Source organism: Dermochelys coriacea, chromosome 3 (assembly GCF_009764565.3).
Source record: "Dermochelys coriacea isolate rDerCor1 chromosome 3, rDerCor1.pri.v4, whole genome shotgun sequence".
Lineage (NCBI taxonomy): Eukaryota > Metazoa > Chordata > Testudines > Dermochelyidae > Dermochelys > Dermochelys coriacea.
This window is the reverse complement of record NC_050070.1, coordinates 69,928,415-69,947,535: the sequence shown is the minus strand read 5'-3', so window position 1 is coordinate 69,947,535 and position 19,121 is coordinate 69,928,415. Positions and strand designations below refer to the sequence as shown.

Here is a 19,121-nt window from a genome sequence, read left to right as displayed (position 1 = left end):
GGACCTTTAGATCCACGGCAGAGACCTTTGCTACTTGCACTCACAGAAGAACTGATAGCAATTAGTAGGTGCTCATCCTCTGTTGACCACCTCTAAAGGAGATGAGACACTCACTTTCCAGTGGGTTTCCACAGAAATTTGCTGACAGCAGAACAGTTGTAAGAGTCAGCAAGAATGGGTTCTGTTTCAGGCTCTAGAGGGGAGTGTACTCTAGTGGGTACAGGCTCTTCTGCCTGTCTCCACCCTTCACCAAGCTTGATCCCTTTTTGCCCTGCTCCTTCCAACCTGTCTGGCTTGTGTCTGGTCCAGTCCTGTCTCTTCCTCACCCCTTGCCCCACCCACTCTGTTTCCATTTCTCAGGCTTCTCTTTCCAGTCCCAGTCTCCTTGCCCAGCCAATCCCAGTTCCCACCCTCCTAGCTCCTTGTCCAATCTGTCTCTCTTTCCTCCTCCTGCCCCCACCCCCATGCTCCCAGGTTTCTCAACCAATTTGTCTCCCCATTCCGATCACTTTGCCTAATCAGTCCCAGTTCTTCCTGTGGACCCAGTTCCTTGTCAGATCTGTTTCTTCTCCCCCTGCTTCCCCACCTATGGTTCCTACTCCCAATCTTTTTGTCCATTCAGTACCCCCTCCTCCCATCTCCTTGTCTGTTGTAGGATGTTTCCCTTCTCCCCTCAGACTTGAAAACTGACAAACATAAGCATGTGAATTTCTCCAAAAAATCTGGTCTGGAAAATTTCAGCCCAAACTGTTGAAGTTTTGCATAGTTATAAACAGGATCTTTTAATGGGAAGTGTGAGGCAACTTTAATAATAGGCAGTGTTACCCTGTCCCATCTATAGTACAGTAGGTTGAGATTAACCTTCACCTTTTTGATTTTTAATTCAAGGCAGCAATACAGTTGTGATGTGACATCAAGCACCTGGTGCCTTCTGGAAAACAATGCTACTGTATCTGTAGATCTGTATTTCATACATGTGTTTCTCTTTGTTGAATTCACTAACAGTATTTGGTTGAGCTCAGCACCGTGCATTCACTGTAGTTTACTGCACTGCAGTTTCTATACTGTTGGCTGTCCATGTGTTTTTGAATTTTGAAATGAAAACAACTGGCTGCAGTTGGGAATCTTATTTTACTTCCTTTTATTTTCTTTAATATAGGTACAACATCTTGCTCAGCTGATACTGCTTTATCCGCTCGTGAAAAATGTCTGAAATTCTTATGTGAGAAACTTTGCACTATTGTTGAGCTTACAGAATATCAGAAGGATGAACTGAGGATTTACTACAGAACAAAGGAGAGAGAATTTATATGGATGGAAAACTTCATCGGAATCCATCCATTTTTTATACCAAGAGGCAAGTGGTTTTTGTGGGGTGGGGGACATTCATCCCATGTTTTGTTTTTAATGACTTATCAAGTACTAGCCTTAGCCCCAAGATATGTGGGGAACTACGCTGTAATTCATGTGTTCTAAAAATAAAGACAACCTCTTTTCTTTTTATAAAAGCACTGCAGAGTATTTCCAAGCATATCTAATATAATTGTTCCACCCTTTTTAGAAAGCCACATCTGTAAGCAACCTTTTTTTTTTTTTTTTTTTTAAACCTTGAGTGGCTGCTTCAGGCATATTACACTTCATCTGACTTCAATTTTGGTGTGTAATGATATCTCAGTTTTCATGGTCAGATCAGCTGCTAGCTTTGGGCCATGGGCAGTGCTCATCCATCCACCTCTCAAGGAATGGGAACCTATCTTATTGCTCCACTGTTAGAGACTTACTGACTGACCCATTGCAGCCTTAGAATTCCAAGGGAGAGTATGTGGGTACCACAGGACTGAATATGATATACAAACCTAGATATTCTTATTGTGTAATATTTGGACCATTCTGCTTGTGGACTGGCTAGGACAATAAGATCTCTTTCCTCTTAAAACTGATATAGGGCAGTCAAACTTCCCCTCCCCTCCCATTGTTGTCATTGTGCCCCATTAGTACACAGGTGAATTGGAGGGACACTATAGTACTGGTGAAGTTCATGCCTCTGAGTTTGATTGTGGCATAGTTTCTGCAATCTTGTGCTGCAGCTATAATGAAGTCTAAAAGCTTTATTTTTATCTGTCTCTTCTTCTCCCATCATAGCACTAGGGAATCTGGTGTACAATACACCAATATTGGTGTATTGTATTTTACTTTGTTTGGATACAGGAAGCTGATATTTAAGATTCCATCCACAAAGTAGATGGAAAATGTGCTGTATTGGGGATCATTAGTGTCTGCTTATGGAGGAATTAGGTGAGATGTGTCCTACAGCCTATGAGATGCCAAGACCACATAAGTTCACCAGGTGTCTTGTTGCCGCTTCAAGCTAGCAGTTTGTGTCAGTTGTTGAGTGAAACTGTTTTCTCTAGGCAACTTCTGTCAGACAAGCGGTCATTGGGCCCTTATATAAGAAATCATTTCTTGACAATGGTAGTCCTACAAATTACCTTCGGGTTTTGAGCCTTTTTTGTCGGTAAAGCTGATTGAGCAGGTTTTGAGGAAGTGGCTCTAGTGTTGTTTTGAAACTTCTGATTTCCTTGTCCCGGAGGGTTTTATTTCAGTGAATGATAGCCTCTGTCTGCATGGGTTTTCTTGGCCGATGGATCTCTTGGTGACCGACTAAGTTCTGCTGTCTGTTTGATGACTTTATTAGACCTACTAGTTCCTTTTCTTGCTGTTTACTGTGGGTTGATATTGAGCTGTCTCTGGACCGTGGAATGAGTGGATGGGGTTATTTAGCATCTCTTCCCTCCTTTCTGAGAAGTCCAACAACAGCAGTGTTGGGGAAATTGCATGTCATTCCGCGAAGTTTTCATAAGAGATCTTGTAGGGTTTCATCTTGTCTTCTCTTCTCTCTCTCGTCTCTTCAGACTTGCTCAGGGAAGAGGGCTGGATTCCATGTTTAATTCTGCGGGACATGATATGAATTCGGGATTTCATAATCCCAGCATTCCACGACATAGGGGGTGCCATTAAGATCAATGGGATGTTTGCAGAGAGATCAAGGGAGAAACACAGCCATTATGTAGTAACTGAACTTCTATTTATTCAGCACGTCATTGGCATATCGTGTATCACTTACAAAGGAAAATCTGCTCCTGTTTAGGCCACAACTACTTCTGTCCTTTTTGTTTTTTTCATTGTCTTCTTTTCTCTTTTTCACTCTCCGTCTTCCCTCTGTGTATCTCCTCTGTTCTTCTCTCTGCATTTTCTTCTCTGAAGCAACTCCTAATTCCCTTTCCCCATAGGGCTTTACACCCATCTTTTTGCTATTCAATTTGCTAAAATAATCAGCAATGGAATAATTAATGTTGACACTGAAGTGTGGTCATTCTGCAATAAAGTTGACAACTTTAGACTGGTCAAAAGTGGACAATAAAGTTCATACCCCTGAGTCTTTGTTTCAGGATGTTTGTTTCTGACTTGGCAGATATCATGGCATCAGTTATACTCAGTTCATGTTTAGAAGATTATCTCGGTTGCCATGAGGACTAGAAACCCTATAAAAATAAAAGATGATATTCTGCACAATCTGAATGTGTCATGCAGGCCACATACATCATGTGGGCTGTGCATTTTGATGCCCCTGATAAAACCACATTAATGGATTGGTACTATAGTATCCATTGTGCTGATAGCTAAAAGCTAGGTCTTTCATCAAAGCCAGGCAGTACAGTCTCTCTGCTTATCCAGTGTCTGCTTGAGAGGCATGGATCAAGGTGAAATGCCTGAAGTTCAACCCAGAAAAAAGAGAGGTGATGCTGGTGGGTAATGGGAGAACTCATCTGTGGTGGTGAGGAGTTTATATACTATGAAGCGTTGTGCCTTCCCTTAATCAAAGGTCTGCAGCATAGGGATTATTTTGGACCCTTATCTGCTACAATGTCTGATCCAAGTGTCAAAAATTTATTCTATCTGCACCTGGTCAGGATTTTGTGATCTGTGTTCCCTCATGCAATTCTTGTCACTTTCTAAATTAAAGTCCACCAGAAATATTAAGGTCGTGCAGGACACAGTAGCTGACCTGTTTAGCTATGCTGAGCATGCTACACCTGTGCTCTTTATGCTGCAGGGGCTTATCGATGTCCAGACAAACTGGAGATTGCTGGCTTTTCTGAAGCTCTGTATATGGTCTGGGTCCTGGCTATGTAAGAGCTCACTCTCCCTTCATACTTTCATTACTGATGAGATAAAAGGTAATGTTTCTGAAACTAGATTTGCAGACCAGGGGAATAAGGAAGGGTGTTTCACTCGGCGCCACTTAACGAGAAGTTGCTGCCAACTCTTTGGGGAAAGCCTCTGTCTGAGTTAAATTTGTATATGCTTTTAATGACTGAGAAGAGAAGTGGATGGAGGTGTTACCTTAACCTGTGTGCGCTTTAGTGTGGCATCATGGGAGTTGTAAATTTGGAGACTGTTCTTTTGGTGGAGCCAGTTATTGGCAGGATAATGTATTTTGATTGTGATTTTACTGATGTAAAGTCTCTCTTTTTTAGGCAGCAGGCATGTCGATTTTATTTAAACAAAAATAAATATGTAGACAAATGGAGAGGTCTAATATAAAAAGAAATGGAAGAGTTCTAAATAAGAAGTTTGTCATATAACACACATTCTTTTGGAAGGATGGAATGTTTTCAGGTGTTTATAAGTAAGGAGAAATGTGCTGGGATGAAAAAGAGTGGTGGGAGTAAGCCAAATGAATTATGAGTCAGCACTCTAACTTTTATTTTATAACATTGCACAATTCAGAGCAGTGGTACCCAGTCTTATTATGGAGGAAGGCCACATAAGCCTAACCCTAAATGTGTGTGGGCCAAACAGATTCTACATATTTGAATAAGTTTAAAGTCACCTGTATTGATTTATATTTTAAGTTCAGCTTGTTTCATATGTATTTAGATAGGTTGTTTCTCAATTGTACAGTATTGTCTATTTGCACACTTGTGCAAACTAAAATGATGTAATCATGACCACAAAATACTAATGAATCGGCTGTTAGTATATTGTGTTGAAGCAGGCCTTATGAAGTGCCCTGATGGGCCTTAGATTGGACATCCCTGTTTAGAGAATGTCTGTGTTATAGCCAGTGCCTAACTTGGAACATCCAAAAACATGATGACAGGCAATGTTCCCTCTAATTTTTCCCATGCATGTGTAGAATTAATTTTGTTATGTGCACCAATATGGAGGTGATGTGTGGTGGGAGTGGGGCTGGGGGTTCAGGGTGTGGGAGGGGCTCAGGGCTGGGGCAGAGGGTTGAGGTGAGGGCTCCAACTGGGGGTGCAGGCCCTGGGGGGGCCAGGGATGAGGGACTTGGAGTGCAGGCTACCCCTGGCCACTGGGGGGAGAGGACTACCCCCAGCCCTCTCCCCGCAGCAGCACCTGTGCTGGGGCGGGGGGAGAAGTGCCATTCCCTGGCTGGGGCAGCACTGGGGCTGGGTCCGGGGAAGGGGCGCCTATCCTCGCCTCTACCCAGCCATGGCAGCTCCGGGGCTGGGGAATAATCTCTCTCCCTGGCCGTGGCAGCTCTGGGGCTGGAGCTACGGGGGAGGCACCTCTTCCCACTGCAGCCCTGAGCTCCTGTGTGGCCCTTGATAGGCTGCTGCAAAGCCACCCAGCTTAGAGGGAACTTAGGTGACTGGCTCTTATAAATACATCTAATCACGGAATCTTATACAAAGTTATACATGGTTTACTTTCTAACAGGATAACTGGCACCCAGAAGGAGAGAATACCTCTTTCCTAGGAAACAAATATCAAAATCTTTAAAGAAGGATAGTGACTAACACCTTGCATACGTGAGAAATGGTGTTTTACTATTGAAATTACAATGAGCTCTAAAGGTGAAGGTTTCTGATGGGCAAGAAGATCAATGTTTTCTCCAGGATGTGTTCTATAACCAGAGTAAAGTAAATGCTTGCATGAGAGGGGACTTAACTTTGGCTTACAAAACTGGCAATGTGTGAACAGATTCATAAACTTTCCCTCCAGTTTGGTTCATGAACAGCTACTGGTTTTAAAATTCCATGTCCAAAATACATTGCAAAGTGCATGTGTAGGTGTTTGTGTGTATGCACAGAATTATGCATGAACAAATGGAGACTGCTGAGGTCAAACCAAATATCCAACACTAAATATGTCTGCCAGATTTGTGAGGATAAATGCTTGATACATAATTTAGTTACTGGTCTATCTTCCATCACGCGCTGTAGTAGGGTGAAAAAGCAGTTGGCAAGTTAATAGGTCTTTAGAAAACATGATCTAAAATGTTCTAAATGTCTGTAATATTTAGTCAATGGTTTAATTTTTGTTTTGATTTCTCTTCATCTTAGGCCCTGTTTTTCAGAGGAACAGTGTTTCAGATTATGCTTTAAATGCAGGAACTACAGCAATGAATGCACAAAGGCTGTTAAGAGCCTTACAGCTTAACAAACCCATTCTGCTGGAGGGGTCTCCAGGCGTGGGCAAGACCAGTCTAGTAGCAGCACTGGCAAAGGCGTCAGGAAATTGCCTTGTTCGAATCAACCTGTCTGAGCAAACGGTAGGATAAAATGTTATTCGGTAATTGATTTTTTTAAAAAAGATGTGTAGATCCATATGTAAAATATTATTTTGGTTTCTTATTTTATGAAGCATGAGTGGTTACACTTGTAAACTCAGATGTTGAGTCGTAAATGTCCGGCTTCCCTCATCAATCTTGAGATTAAACTAATGAGGAGTGGAGTGTCATGACAGAGCAGAGAGCCGCTGTTGTTTCCAGAAACTGTGCTCTGTGCTGATTACAATGTGCAGATCGTCACGTACACTGCATATAGTTTGATTGCTGCAAACTTGTTTGAAAGACTTAAGCTGTAGTGTAGCCTTAGATGAAGTCAATATAAATTATATTGCTCCGGGGTATGAATTCGCCACCCCCTTGAGCAACATCATTGATGCCAATTTTAAGGCTGGCATGGACAGTGCTATGTCGGCAGGAGAGCTTCTCCGCCAGCATAGCCACTGCCACTTGTTGGGGATGGATTAATTAAGTTGATGGGAGGTCTCTCTCCCATTGACTGTGGCCACGTCTACACTACCTGCCGGATCGACGGGTAGTGATCAATCTATCGGGGATCGATTTATTGCGTCTAGTGTAGACATGATAAATCGATCCCCGATTGCTCTGCCATCGATTCCGGAACTCCACCACGGTGAGAGGCGGAAGCAGAGTCGACGGGGGAGTGATGAACGTCGATCCCGCGCTGCGAAGACGCGAAGTAAGTGATTCTAAGTCGATCTAAGATACGTCGACTTCAGCTATGCTATTCTCGTAGCTGAAGTTGCGTATCTTAGATCGATTTCCCCCCCGCCCTCCCAATGTAGACCAGTCCTTAGAGTGGCTACACAGGGATCTTACAGCAATGCAGCTGCATCGGTGCAGCTGTGCTGCTGTAAGCTCTCTAGGGTAGTCATAGCCTTTGTTAGAGGCTGACATTCATGTTCTTGCATTGTTCTGCATACTGTATTAGGTGACTGAAGTCCCAATATGGAAAATGTAGAATATCTTCTTTTAACTATCGTCAATTTTAAATGCATAGCTAGATCTTAGCTTTTAAAAAAATAAGCAAAAATGCAAAGCAAGCTCGAAATCTGGTAACCTTTTATGTAGTTTGTAAATCTTTGCTTTCTTCCTCTATTTCCCCCAGGATGTGACAGATTTGTTTGGGACAGACTTGCCTGTGGAAGGTGGAAAGGGAGGAGAATTTGCCTGGCGTGATGGACCCCTGCTTGCAGCATTAAAGGGTGGACATTGGATTGTATTAGATGAGGTGAATGCAAGTCTGGACACTGATAAAATGGGAATATTTAGGAAAAGAGAAGTGGTGATTTATGGGTGTTTAGGGTAAAATTTTCACAACCAGCTAACTGACATGCTTGGAAGTGCCTAAATCATCTTTGAAAATGAGATGTAGGCTCCTAATTCCACTGACTTTCAATGAAAGTTAAGCTCCTAAAAGTCTGCAGTCACTTTTGAAAATGGATTTAGGCTCCTAAGTCGCTTAAAGTACTCTTGCAAATGTTATCCTTAAACTAAATGCAAGTTATTTCTTTTTAAAAATGTTTTGTATGTAGCAAAGTATGCATTCCTCATGGAGACCTTGGCTACAGTTATACTAAGTATGACGTTTTGAAAAGAAATTCTGTCTTTAGCTGTTTGTATATTTTAAAAAACAAACCCACCCTAATTTCCTCTTTTGTGCGAAACACAATTTTTAAGCATTTGTGTAACATAAATATCTCAATTAACTTTATTAACTTGATAAAACATTTAATCTGTGGATTTAGGAGTAGCATGAAAATAGTTCAAAAGGAAAAAAGAATGCTTGAAAATAGACATTTATAATACAATGATGCTCAGATACCTTGGTGAGAGCATTGTAAAAGAATTTAAATAGAACAGAAAAACCTTACCTTACCCACAAGTGCAGTGCCATAAGGTGGGATTTGTTAGCTGTGGATAGTCATGTATGATCATGTTTGGACAGGCAAGGAAAGTTGAATCACATTTGTGTTTAAATTATAGCCTGCTAAAGTGGAGACCACTTTTGAACAGCATTATTTTCTTATTTCTTTTTTCAAATAGTTGAATCTGGCTTCCCAGTCTGTATTAGAAGGACTAAATGCCTGCTTTGACCACCGAGCAGAGATTTACATCCCAGAATTAGGGATGAGTTTTCATGTGCAACATAGGAAGACGAAGATCTTTGGATGCCAGAATCCCTACAGACAAGGAGGTGGAAGAAAGGGGCTGCCCAAGTCCTTTCTTAATAGATTTACACAGGCAAGTCATGCATTCATTTCTGGTTATGCCTATGATTCTTTTTTGTGTCCTTCTTGTGATGTAACCCACATGTACCCCACATAAAGTCCTCCTTATGTTCTTGGTCCTGCAGGTATATGTTGATCCACTTTCAGCTGCAGATATGGAGTTCATTGGGAATACCCTATTTCCTGCCATCGACAAAAATATTATTGCTAAAATGGTTGTTTTCAATAACAAGGTAAAATATGTTCACTTTTCAGATTTGTACTGATGAAAACAGTTGCCTGAGGTAGGCAGAATGAGTGAGAAATGTTTAAAAAAAATATAGAGAGTAGTTTTGGGATGACAATGTTGACAGGTGAATTTGAAAAATAATTGTTTTCACTGAGTGTGGGCTATTCTAGAAACATTAGGGAAAACCAAAGCTTTGTTTTTACAAAACTGAGTTACATTTCTGTTTCTGGATTTAAGGCTGTTATTTATCATGGGATGCTGTGAAAGGAACTATAATCTAGGAAAAGTAGAAATTGAAGTATTTTGAGCAGTAGAGGCTTTTGTGGGTATGCAGGGTATTTTTAGTATATTTGGGGGATGATCAGTTGCAATCAGAAGACCATAATGGATAAATCTTTTCTAGCAATAGATACAGAGATAACCAACATTCAGTATTTAGTCTGTTTTAACAGACATTCAATAGCTTCTAATTTATGGTGCCTCAAGACATAGACGTGCTCTGTTTAGGGCTTAAGGCCTGTTGTTCTGCACATTAGTGTCCTAAGCGTTTTCAAACTTACTTTTTCTAAATCCACAGTACATTGTAAAAGTTTAATTCAAATGAGTCTAATTTCAAAGACTTTCATTGCAGAAAAATCCCCTCCAGTGAGTCATTGGGGTTGGACTGGTTTATAAACAAAGATAAAATTTTTGGCATGCTTATCGAGTTGCTTCTAAAACAGATAGTTATCTCTGTTTGGCCATATCTGAGGAGACTGGGGGAAGGAGCACATCTACTCTCCAAACTATCAATTCTACTAAACTTGGCATTGTGATAAAGTCCACTGAAAGAATTTTATCTGAGGTGGCTTTTCTTTTATGTGTGTGTGTGTGTGTGTGTGTGTGTGTGTGTGTGTGTGAGAGAGAGAGAGAGAGAGAGGATAAAATAGATGACCTTTAAAGCCCAAGAAAAGTATGAAGAGATAAAAGAATATATATTTTATGTGCACTTAGCTGAATTAAATTTTTATTTTTTTATAATTTCAACAGACAATATTGATATTTATTTTAAGCACTTTTTCAATTTTTATCAATTTAAATTTTCACAGTTGCACAAAATTATAGGTTTTAACCATTATTTTTATTTTTTTCAAATTTTCACAGTTCAGGGAATTTATTGGGATGTTGATTGGTTACACAATAATTAGTAAATGACAGTAAATGTTGTGATTCAAAAAGCTAAACCTTTATAACCATTAAAACACAAATTGTCAACATCACATATCAAAATATACAAAGTAAATATCCTTAAATCAAACTCTAAGTTCTCAAGCAGCATTTTTCTTTCTTTGCCTATCTGTAAATTTTGATTATTGATGGAAATATTTTTTCATCAGTTTGTGTGTGTACAGTTAAATCAATGTTTACTGGTATTACTGATTAAAATTTAATCCTTCCGTGCCCAATTATGTGCCTTATGTAGAATTATTATGTGGTGGAATATCATTGAAAGGATATTGGCAGATTGCAAAAGAAATATGAGTTCATGCAATGACTAAGATGTTAGGGCATTAGGAGATAAAAGACCACCTTCATTTTGGGTGGGCTGAATCTGGTGGCAACAGACCCCGATGGCTCCTGACAGCAACAGTGAAGTGAGCAGGGCTCCTAACTCCTATTGGCAGTGTTCTCTACATCAGGTAAACAGAGCCTAATGACACAGGTCTACTTGGCTTTTAAAAATATTTCTAAGATGACTGCATATGTGAGTGAAATAAAAAGATTTTGAACTGCTGCTTTCTCCAGATTGATCAAGAGGTTATGGCTCTCAAGAAGTGGGGACAGAAAGGAGGACCCTGGGAATTTAATCTGCGTGATTTTTTCCGCTGGTGTCAGCTGATGCTTGTTGATCAGTCACCAGGATGCTATGATCCAGGCCAGCATGTATTTTTGGTCTATGGTGAAAGAATGAGAACCAGAGAAGATAAAGAGAAGGTGAGCTGTACATCCTTGCTCCCTGTTCCTTGATTGTTACATGTTTCCAGTAATGCCTATGTAAATGCAATGATATTTGACAGTTTTCCTGTACAAATTACTGTTGCATACAAAGGAAAATTTTCAGACATCCTTCGTGTACCTTTTCCTAATTTCCTTTTGAAATACCTATTGTTTCTAAAGCTATTCGTGTAAGACAGTGGTTCTCAAACGTTGATCACCGCCCCCCCACGCTTTGTATCTGTAGTTTATGCCCCTCACTCCCACCATACAAGCACATATATGGATGCCCAGCTCTGAAAGCCGTGCTGTTGCCAGCAATAGCACAGAAGTAAGGATGGCATAGTATGGCATTGCCACCCTTACTTCTCTGCTACTGGCAGCAGCAAAATACTTTTACAAGGGCAAAACAATATAAAATATTTCTCAGATCATCTATTAAATATCAATATTTATACAAAAATACCTTATACGTTCTTATGGAATTACCTGAATTTCATGAGTGGATGGGGACTTAGGGTTGTGAGGTGGGGAAGAGAATTAGTAATGGTATGTGGAAGGATCTAGGAATTGAGTAGCAATTGGTCGACAGCTGTGGGACGGAGGGTGAGTAGTGTAATCTACTTTGTTAATGTTGCAAGGTTGTCGTTTTTTCTTCCACTGTCTTTGTTTCGTTTCTGCATCCTTCAACCCATTATCTGTAATGTGAATGTGTTGTACAGTGTCACCCCTACTTACATTTTGTCGCAACCTACCACCATCCTTCTGTATTATATTCTGCCAGCTTCTTTGGCTTTATTGAACCCTATGTCTTCTCCCATTTGACAGTGCCTTTCTTCACGCCACTCTCCAGGCTTGAAATAGTCTTCCTTATTTAGTATGCCAAGCAAACTCACTTACTTACTTTAAGTCCCCCTTAAAATTCATTTATTTGGGTTAGCTTTATACCACTCAGACTCCTCCTGCTCTCTAACTCCTTTCATTTTCCTCATTACAGTTTAAACAAAAATAACCAAACAACCTGGACTGAAAATTTATCAAACCATAAGACTAAACTTTTGTGCCAAAAGCTGCTTGGTAATTTTTCCCTTATGTTTCATTCTTTCCCCTTTCCTTGATCCGCATTGTCTCTTTCTATATGCTATTTCAGAAGCTTTACTGACTGGCTTCTCTGCCTGTACTCCATTAACGAGAAGAGGTACTGGTAGTATAAAATTGTGTTCCATGTTTTGTGATAAGAAGCCATGATTTGCTAAGTCTGAAGGACTTGTGGAATTGCTGATGTGTGCTGCAAAACAGTTGCAGCATTTCATTGTTGGATGAAATGATCCCTTTGAATAAACTGTGAATAAGTTGGTAAAGCTCTTTGGGGGACCTCATAGTGAAAATTTCTATGGAAATAAAACATAATCCCCACACTGTAGAAATCTAGGCTGATTCATCTTTTTAACCTTTCTTTTGGCTATTTTAGGTCATTTCCATATTCAAGGATGTTTTTGGCCAGAATTCTAATCCATATAGAGGAACCAGACAGTTTCGCATCACTCCTTATAATGTTCAGGTAAGATAAATTAAGAAGAGGTGATTTTTTTCACTGTAAACTTGAGCTCCCATTTTCCCTTCTCTTGCCTCCATCGCTCCCCATCAACATACTTAAGTGTTTTTATTAATTCTTTTTAGATCGGCTGCTCAGTTCTTGCTCGTGGCAACTATATTCCTCCCCCTTGCAGACGTCTGTCTCTTTTACATCATTCCCTGCAGTCCCTTGAGTCTATAATGAAATGTGTGCATATGGGCTGGATGGTAATATTGGTGGGTCCTGCAGCTGTTGGGAAGACCAGCCTTGTTGAACTTCTGGCACACCTCACAGGTCATCGATTAAAGGTTATGGCAATGAACAGTGCTATGGATACAACTGAACTCTTAGGTGGATTTGAACAGGTAAATATTATTTTTGGGGGTGGGAGGTAGTTTATCCAACTATATACAGTAGTTGTGACATTAGAGTTAAAGCACTGAATAGAATCTATATACTATGGCTGTTTGGATATAGTAACCGCTTAATGTTGCAGGTTGATGTCATTCGGCCATGGCAATGCCTACTAGAGAAAGTGGAGAGTGCTGTGAGGACACTAATAAGGGACAGTCTCCTTCTGACTGAAATCTGTCCCGATGATGCTGAAGTTGTGTTGCGTGCTTGGAGCAGTTTCATCCTTAACTTTAAACCCAAATCTCTGGGTAAAGGGAATAGAAATATCACAACTGAACTGGTGAACAAACTAGAGGGAATACTTTCACTTATCCAGCGACTGAACAACAAAATAAACTCTTATTCAAAAGCAGGTATGTACAGAGCTTATTTGAAATCAAAGCACTGAAAATTAAATGTTCCAGGTACAGACGTCTCTGTGCCAAGTTATAGATCTAATGAAATGTTGAGAATGATTCCTGGTTTTTGATTGGTTATCTCTGTAGCTACTATGAACTCTGCATATGCAACACACAGTTCATCTTTTAGAAAGGTTCTTTATTAGTGGTTTCTTTAGATTTATTTTATTATACAAATGTACTATGGTACTGTGCAGCAGCCAAAATCAGGGTCTTGTTGTACTGGATATTTTACAAATATGTAATGAGGGACAGCTCATGCCTCAGAGCTTATAATCGAGAACCCCAGAACTTCAGTGAGTTTGGTGTGGGTGGACTCCTGTGCCCGTGGGGAGTTCATGGCATGCAAAATATATGCATGTAACAAACAAATGGAGGGAAAGGGAACTGTTGGATTAAATTGACAATAGTAAATCCTCCCAACTTTATAACCAATTACAAGGCCAAATTGAGAGATGTTCAATAGCAGTTGTATTGATATCTGCGTCTTAATTTTAATAGTAGACTATTGTTGCATATAAGATTATTTTATGGTCTTCCTTGCCACAGATTTTTACCTCTGTCTTTCTAATTCCAATGGCTGGATTTCCAAAGCTAAAAGAAATGGTTATGGAGGTAGTTGGCATCCTTGTCTTGCCCCTCTGAAGAGGGGAACTTGGGGATGTTTGTTCTTGCAGTTAATGTCTAGAATATAAAGTGGACACATTTTCATCAATTTCAGGAGGGCGATACATTTCTAATTAAATCCTGTCAACTGCCCTTTTCAGCATTTAATAAAAATGCACCATTAGTTTCTATCAACCTCGCCCCCTGTGTTAGATGTAGTAGACTCTAAGTTCCAATTCTTGCAGCTGTATCCACCCTGCCAAGACCCTGTATCCATGTAGATCTTGGGCACATGGATCCAGTTGCATAAGGGCCTAAATTACATAGTCCTCTACTGTGGAGGAAATGTGAAATCCAGCAGTGGCTCATTTAGTTTACTCAGTAAACTACTAGCTTGTCACTCCACTGGAAATAAAGGCTGTCTTGGCCAGTAATAGAAGTAGTGATTACAAGATGTGTTCTGTTTCAGAGTTTTCGAGACTGTTGGAAGAATTTCGACATTTCAGGCTGCAGCTTGTTCAGTCTGTGGATGGTAACAGTCATGGCACTTTCGAATGGGTTGATGGAATGTTGATTCAGGCGTTGCAGTCTGGGGACTGGCTTTTAATGGACAATGTAAACTTCTGCAAGTAAGAGCATACAGTAATTTCATTTCTTCAGTCAATAAACCTCTTTCTACCTCCCTTGTTCACTTGGCCCTTCAGTTCATAAAAATTTTCTAAAGCTGAAAAAGTTAGTCTGATACAGTATCTAGTTAGTAAAAGTTCTTTCCAACTGCTTTGATTATCACTTCAGCTCTTCATTTTTGGATTCTAGAGTTTTGATTAACTGTGAGATTGATGATGAAAGATAATTTGCAACTCATGTAAACTTTCTTTTGAATGTAGTCCATCAGTGCTGGACCGCTTGAATGCTCTACTTGAACCTGGGGGCGTCCTTACCATGAGTGAGAGAGGTGTGATTGATGGCACCACCCCTACTGTTGCCCCTCATCCGAATTTCAGGTGCTCCATTTCTGTACTTCTGTGAAGTTACTTTATATTTTTGTTGGGCTTTGACTGAGAAATAACTTACACTGGTAGTGGCAATTTAAATGCTCTGAGGGCACATAGCAACTCCAGCATTGTTACAATTGGATGGTTTTCTACTGTCCTCCAAAATCTCTTCACATCTAAATAGCCTTCTGCAGCAAGAATGTCTTGTTAGGGGGTGGGGGGTGGGAAACCTTTAATCATACGCTACTGTTTAAAAAGGGCAGAACTTGAGTTAATTTAGTGAATATAAATTACATGTGACCACGGGAGAGTTTGCCTGTGTTCTTGGGTTTTTGCTGAATGGATTTAACACCTATTTCTGTCCAAATAGAGAGGCAGAATAGAGGTAGAGGATGATTTATATAATTGATCCAAATAACTTTAAAGGGAAGTTAACATAAATTTGTGTCCTAATGCTAAAGTGAACTTACATAAACTGAACTAGAATTGAGTTCACTGGGAATCTGCCTGAGTAAGTTCCGTGCGTGCTGGTCCACTGTGGGATCGGAAGATTCTTGTTAGTAATGTCCGTTTTGGTCTACAGCTAAGTACTGTGTCTCCTCGTGTTCTGAACCAAAGCTATAAGGGACAGTACAGACTGGGCACTTCTCCAATTCCTTCTTACCGCTGCATGGTGTGGGATGGAACTTTCCAGTGTCCTCAAAACTCTTCCTTCAACTTTACTTGTAAATACTTCAAAAACACATTTTGTTAGATAGTTTTAGTATAGTTAGGGTCTCGTGAGTCTGTTTTTCCCCTTTGGGGGTTTTCCTCTCCACCGCACCGCTCCCCTTCTTCCTGGCATGGATATCTTGTCACGAGGTAATCTCATCGACTTCATCCTTGCTTACGCTCCTAACAGCATTAGAAATCTGTATAAATTTAGAAAAGTCCACTTTGGCACAAAGGTGGATGAGGTAATATCTTTTTTTGGACCAGCTTCCGTTGGTGAGAGAGAGAGAAGATTTCAAGCCACACAGAGCTTGAAGGCTTTTCTCTCTCTCTCTCTTCCCCCCTCAAGCCCCTCCAACAGCAGCTGGTCCAGTAAAAGATACTACCTCACCCCTCTTGTGTCTCTAGTATCTGGGACTGGCATGGCTACAACTACACTTCAGCACCATCACAGGCTATAGATTTCATGGGAGCATCTCTGGACTCACTCAGAGCCAAAGCTTGCCTTTCCAAAGACAGATTCCAATCCACGAGCATTCTGATCCATCTTCTCAGAAAGAGTGCACAAACATTGGTTTGGACATACCTCATCTGTCTGGGTCACATGGTGTCTTGCGCCGAAATGACCCTGTTTTCAATACTCTGACTCCAGTGCCTACAAGCCTGGCTTTGCATGGTTTATGTGCTAAGCGAGCACAGTATGGACAATCCCTAACAGTGTGTCGGACGCTCTAACTTGGTGGCAAGACAAGGAACAGGTGTGTGTGGGAGTTCCTTTCACTCCACCGCCTCCCCGGAAGATGTTAATCACAGACGTGTCTCTGTTAAGTTGTAGTGCACGTCTAGATGAACATAGAGCTGAGGGGACATGGATCCTCCTGCGAGCAAAGGATGTGTATAAATCTACTAGAACAGAAATTAGTCTGGGAGGCCTGCAAAAGCTAATTACTACTTATTCACTCCCAGTGATGTTGGACAATATGACCAATATATTATACACCTCTACCCTGATATAACACGGTCCTCAGGAGCCAAAAAATCTTACTGCGTTATATGTGAAACCACGTTATATCGAACTTGCTATGGAGGGCAGGGTATGGAAGGTTATGCCTCCCCAAACAGCCTGGCCCTGCCCCTTCTCTGACCCCCTGATCCCTCAGAACCCCCGACCCATCCAACCCCCCCCGTCCCTTGACCGCCCCCCGAGACCCTCTGCCCCTTATCCAACCCCCTTATCCAACCCACTGGCAGCCTCTCCACTCTGCCCCAGCTCACCTCCACCTCCTCCCCCAAGCACGCCGCCGTACCGCTTCTCCCCCTTCCCTCTTTCCCTCCCAGGCTTGCCGCGAATCAGCTGTTTGGCGCGGCAAGCCTGGGAGGGAGGGAAGGAGTGGGGAGAAGCGGAGCAGCGGTGCGCTTCGGGAACGAGGCGGAGGAGAGGTGAGCTGGGGTGGGGAGCGGTTCCTCTGTGCCCACCCCCCCAGTTACTTGCTGCGGCCCTCCCCACGTGCCCCCCACCCTGCCACATCTCACCTCCGCTCCACCTCCTCGCCTGAGTGTGCCACCGCTCCGCTTCTCCCCCCTCCCTCCCAGGCTTGCGCAAGCCTGGGAGGTACAGGGAGGAGGGGAAATGCTTTACCGCCTTGTTATATCCGAATTCGCATTATATCGGATCGTGTTATATCGGAGTAGAGGTGTGTATCAACAAGTGGGTGGGGGGGAGAGGAAGAGGAGCAAGATCTACACCTCTTTGTATAGAGTCAGTCCATCTGTGGGATTGGTGCATCCATCATCAAATTACACTGTCAGCAGTACATCACCCTGAAATCCACAACACTTTGGTAGGCAGCTTCAGCCATCACTTCTTGACGGATTGTGAATGGGAGGCTCACAATATGTGAGAGAGATGCTCCATCAATGGGGATATCCAACTTTGGACCTGTTGGCATTGCAGGACAACAAGAAGTGCTTGATGATCTGAATTGCTCCAATGGAGCACAGGGTCCGAACTCCAGAGGAGATGCCCTTCTGATTCCATTGTTGGGAAATCTGATGTACACCTTCCCCCCCATCCCTCCTAACTCAAGTTCTCAGAAAGATCCAACAGGATAAAGTGGTGATCATCCGCATTGCTCCCAAATGGCTCCTGCTGTTTTGGTTCCCTGTTCTCCTTTGACTGTAATCTTGTCCATTGATCAGTACTTTATCCTTCCCAGACCTCCTGACGCAGAACACGGGCAGGATCAGGTATCTGAAGACATTTAGCCTGGCAGTGTGATATTTGGATGGCATTGAACCTAGAGCAGCAATGTTTGGCAGCTCTTAGTCATCCGTAGCAACAGTAGAAAAGAATCTACCTGGAAATGTTAATTAGCTAAGTGGAAAAGATGTTCTATTTGGGCTGGATGTCACTATGGTTCCCGCAGGAAACAGGCATCCCTACCCTCTTGGATTGTTCTTTCTCCTAGCTCGCTTTGGTTTCACTTAGCAACAGTCAGCACCTTCTACCCTCTGACTGACAACTATTCCATCTTCATGAATCCAGCAACTGCAGTTTCTGAAGGGTTTACTCAGAACCTTTCCTCCAGTAATTAAACCTGCTCCTACTTGGGATCTGAACTTTGGTCCTTTTGAAGTAACTAAGTAAGCCACCTTTTGAACTGCTAGCACTAAGCTCACTATCCCATTTAGCTGTGAAAGTCGCTTTCCTCGTGACCCTCACTTTGGACAAAAGGGTGGGAGAATTGGGAGCCCTAATGGCTGACCCACCTCACACCATATTCCATAAAGATAAGGTTTCCTCATAACTCCACCCTAAATTTGTCCCCAAAGTAGTCTCCAATTTGCATGTAAATCAGTTCATAACCTTATGTATATTTTCCTAAGCCTCACAATACCAAGGAGGAACAGAGACTCCATTCCATCTACAAAGCAAAAAAAAACCCTTTAGGAATTCACTCAGACTGTTGATTGCCTTTGCAGAATGCATGAGAGGGAAAGCTGTCTCATCGTAAAGACTAAGTGGATTTTGGGTTGTGTCTTTCTCTGTCGTCTGAGATTCCTCCACTACACCACGTGTGGTCCCACTTTGTCAGCTTCACTTCGGGGAGTACCTCTTGGGTACACATGCCAAACAGCCACATGGAGTTCCATTCATACCCTCACAAGACACTATTCCCTGGTGCATGCATGCCTCCTCAACTGATGCATCCTTTACCCTCCTCCTTCATGAGTCCTGTTTTGACAGTCATCCAAAGGGACCAGCACTTGAAGAAGAGAGAGAGGTTACCTACCTTCCATAACCAGAGTTTCTCTAGATGAGACATCCCTGTCTGTTTTCTACTACCAGCTCTCCTTCTCTTTTATGC

At 41.8% G+C, this 19,121-nt stretch overlaps 1 protein-coding gene across 6 annotated transcripts in view; it reads left to right on the top strand.

Moving 5' to 3' along the window:
- Window positions 1-19,121, top strand: part of MDN1 (midasin AAA ATPase 1) — a 164,096-nt gene that overhangs the window by 73,621 nt on the left and 71,354 nt on the right. For all 6 annotated transcript variants that reach the window (XM_038394958.2, XM_043510648.1, XM_043510647.1 and 3 more), the window contains exons 35-45: window positions 1,160-1,357; window positions 6,375-6,583; window positions 7,728-7,850; window positions 8,666-8,863; window positions 8,976-9,083; window positions 10,865-11,053; window positions 12,525-12,614; window positions 12,734-12,994; window positions 13,126-13,396; window positions 14,517-14,676; window positions 14,935-15,051. In XM_038394958.2, the coding sequence (XP_038250886.1) occupies window positions 1,160-1,357; window positions 6,375-6,583; window positions 7,728-7,850; window positions 8,666-8,863; window positions 8,976-9,083; window positions 10,865-11,053; window positions 12,525-12,614; window positions 12,734-12,994; window positions 13,126-13,396; window positions 14,517-14,676; window positions 14,935-15,051 (1,924 nt within the window). The remainder of the gene's footprint in view (window positions 1-1,159; window positions 1,358-6,374; window positions 6,584-7,727; window positions 7,851-8,665; window positions 8,864-8,975; window positions 9,084-10,864; window positions 11,054-12,524; window positions 12,615-12,733; window positions 12,995-13,125; window positions 13,397-14,516; window positions 14,677-14,934; window positions 15,052-19,121) is intronic.